The sequence below is a fragment of the Myotis brandtii genome, unplaced genomic scaffold (genome assembly GCF_000412655.1).
Source record: "Myotis brandtii unplaced genomic scaffold, ASM41265v1 scaffold208, whole genome shotgun sequence".
Lineage (NCBI taxonomy): Eukaryota > Metazoa > Chordata > Mammalia > Chiroptera > Vespertilionidae > Myotis > Myotis brandtii.
In genome coordinates this window covers 6,655,405-6,657,225 of record NW_005357764.1, presented here as the reverse complement: position 1 = coordinate 6,657,225, position 1,821 = coordinate 6,655,405, and the positions used below count along the sequence as shown (strand labels likewise).

Below are 1,821 nucleotides of genomic sequence, written 5' to 3'. Positions count from 1 at the left end.
CATGCTGCCGGCGCGGGAAAGCGGCGCCCTGCGGACGACGCGCAGGAGAACCGGACAAAGGAAGAGGCCGCGCTACACCCTGCTCGCCGGCGAGAAGCAGCACTAAGCGGCGGTAGCAGCCACAGCGGTGGAAGCCGTCCGAGCGCCGCCAACGAAAACAGGACGTCCTGGCGCCGGCGGCAGCAGGAAGGGAAAGGTGCGTCGCAAGCGGCTTCCTCTCCACAGCGCCTCCTGTCGGCTGGAGGCCGCACAGCGCCGGCCGCGCCGAAAGAAGATGCCGTGCCTGGGTTTTGCCGGCATAGCCACAGAGGACCCCTTGTGGACTCAGAGAAGGTCTTTCCTGAAAGGACCACCGAGGTGCCAAGAGCATCCTGGAGCTGTCCTAGGCCTTGTACTGACGTCCGCCTTACCCTGTGCTGAGTGATGCTACAAACATCTCCGTTCACTCTCATTCATTTATACATTCACTAGAGGCCCGGTGCACAAATTTGTGCATGGGTGGGGCCGCCCGGAGTGGGTGGGGGGGCAGTCGGGGGTGGAGCTGGCCAGGGAGAGGGTCCACGGGCCGTTGGCCTGCCAACCTCGCCCCTGGTCGAACTCCCAGTTGAACTCCCGGTCGAGGGGACAATTTGCATATTAGCCTTTTATTATATAGGATTCGCTTATAGTATATGTTGTTCTATATTGGGCATGTGCTAAGTCCTAGGGAGTTTACAATCTCGTGGGGAACATAGACATTAGAAACACAAGCAGATGTAATAAAACAAGAAAGAGATCCCACCATAGGAGAGGGGTTCAGAAGAAGAGTTCCCTGAGGAAATGATCTTTGAGGGGAGATTGAAGAGTAAGAAGTTAACTTGATGGAGAAGAGGAAGGAGAGCCAAACACACTTAACACATACACACACACCATTCGCAAGATTATAATGGTTCTCAACATTGCCTGTGCTTGAAAGCTTAAATAAAAATACATATGTGTGTGTTCTGATTTCATTGGTCTAGAGTGCTTCCTGCACATTGGGAATTTTCAAGTTTCCCAGATGATTCTGAATTGCAGTCAAGGTTGAGAGAAAACTTGCCCAGTGGGAGGCACACAGATACGTTGAGTTGTTCTAGCAGAAAGGTGTAGTGGAGTTGGGGAGAGGCTCTCATATTTACATACCTCTCTACTGTTTTTATTTTCTTACATGATAGAAAAGGTGTGTTTTGATTGTGGCGGTCGTTGAGTGAATGTACACATTTGTCAAAAATTGATGCATTTTACTGTGTGTAAAGTTTACCTCCATACATTTGATTTTTAGAAAAATGCAACCGAGTAAGGCTCCTAGATGAGTTTTGCTCTTCCTCTGTGGCTTTACTACCTACCTGTAGCTGCAGTGTAGTCGATGCCAAGGGTAAGGAAGGCCTGTGTTAATATGTGACAGAATGAACACAAGGATGGGTAAGGTATCAGAGACACTGTAAATTATTTCTGGGCTGAAGGTAAGGTGTGTGGGTTTCAGTCTGAAAGAAATAGGAAAACACTAGTGATAAATAGTGGAGATACTGAGAAATGGTCAAGTTCTAGACATATCCCAGAGGCATCTCTCCAGACACTAATTGTTATATTAGATGTAAACTGTGAGGTAAAGGGAGAAATAACGGTATGCCCTGGTTTTTAACAAAACTGTGGATTGTGGTTAATTTGTGGAGAGAAATGTGGGAGAGCAGCAAATTTTTTTTTAAATATATTTTATTGATTTTTCACAGAGAGGAAGGGAGAGAGATAGAGAGTTAGAAACATCAATGAGAGAGAAACATCGATCAGCTGCCTCCTGCACAT

At 47.8% G+C, this 1,821-nt stretch overlaps 1 protein-coding gene across 1 annotated transcript in view; it reads right to left on the bottom strand.

The window, feature by feature from the left end:
- The window catches only part of DDX46 (DEAD (Asp-Glu-Ala-Asp) box polypeptide 46), a 57,846-nt gene extending 57,394 nt beyond the window's left edge, over nt 1–452 (bottom strand). Inside the window, exon 1 of the mRNA XM_014539176.1 lies at nt 79–452. Within this exon, the coding sequence (XP_014394662.1) occupies nt 79–452 (374 nt within the window). The remainder of the gene's footprint in view (nt 1–78) is intronic.
- Nucleotides 453–1,821: the final 1,369 nt, after the last annotated feature.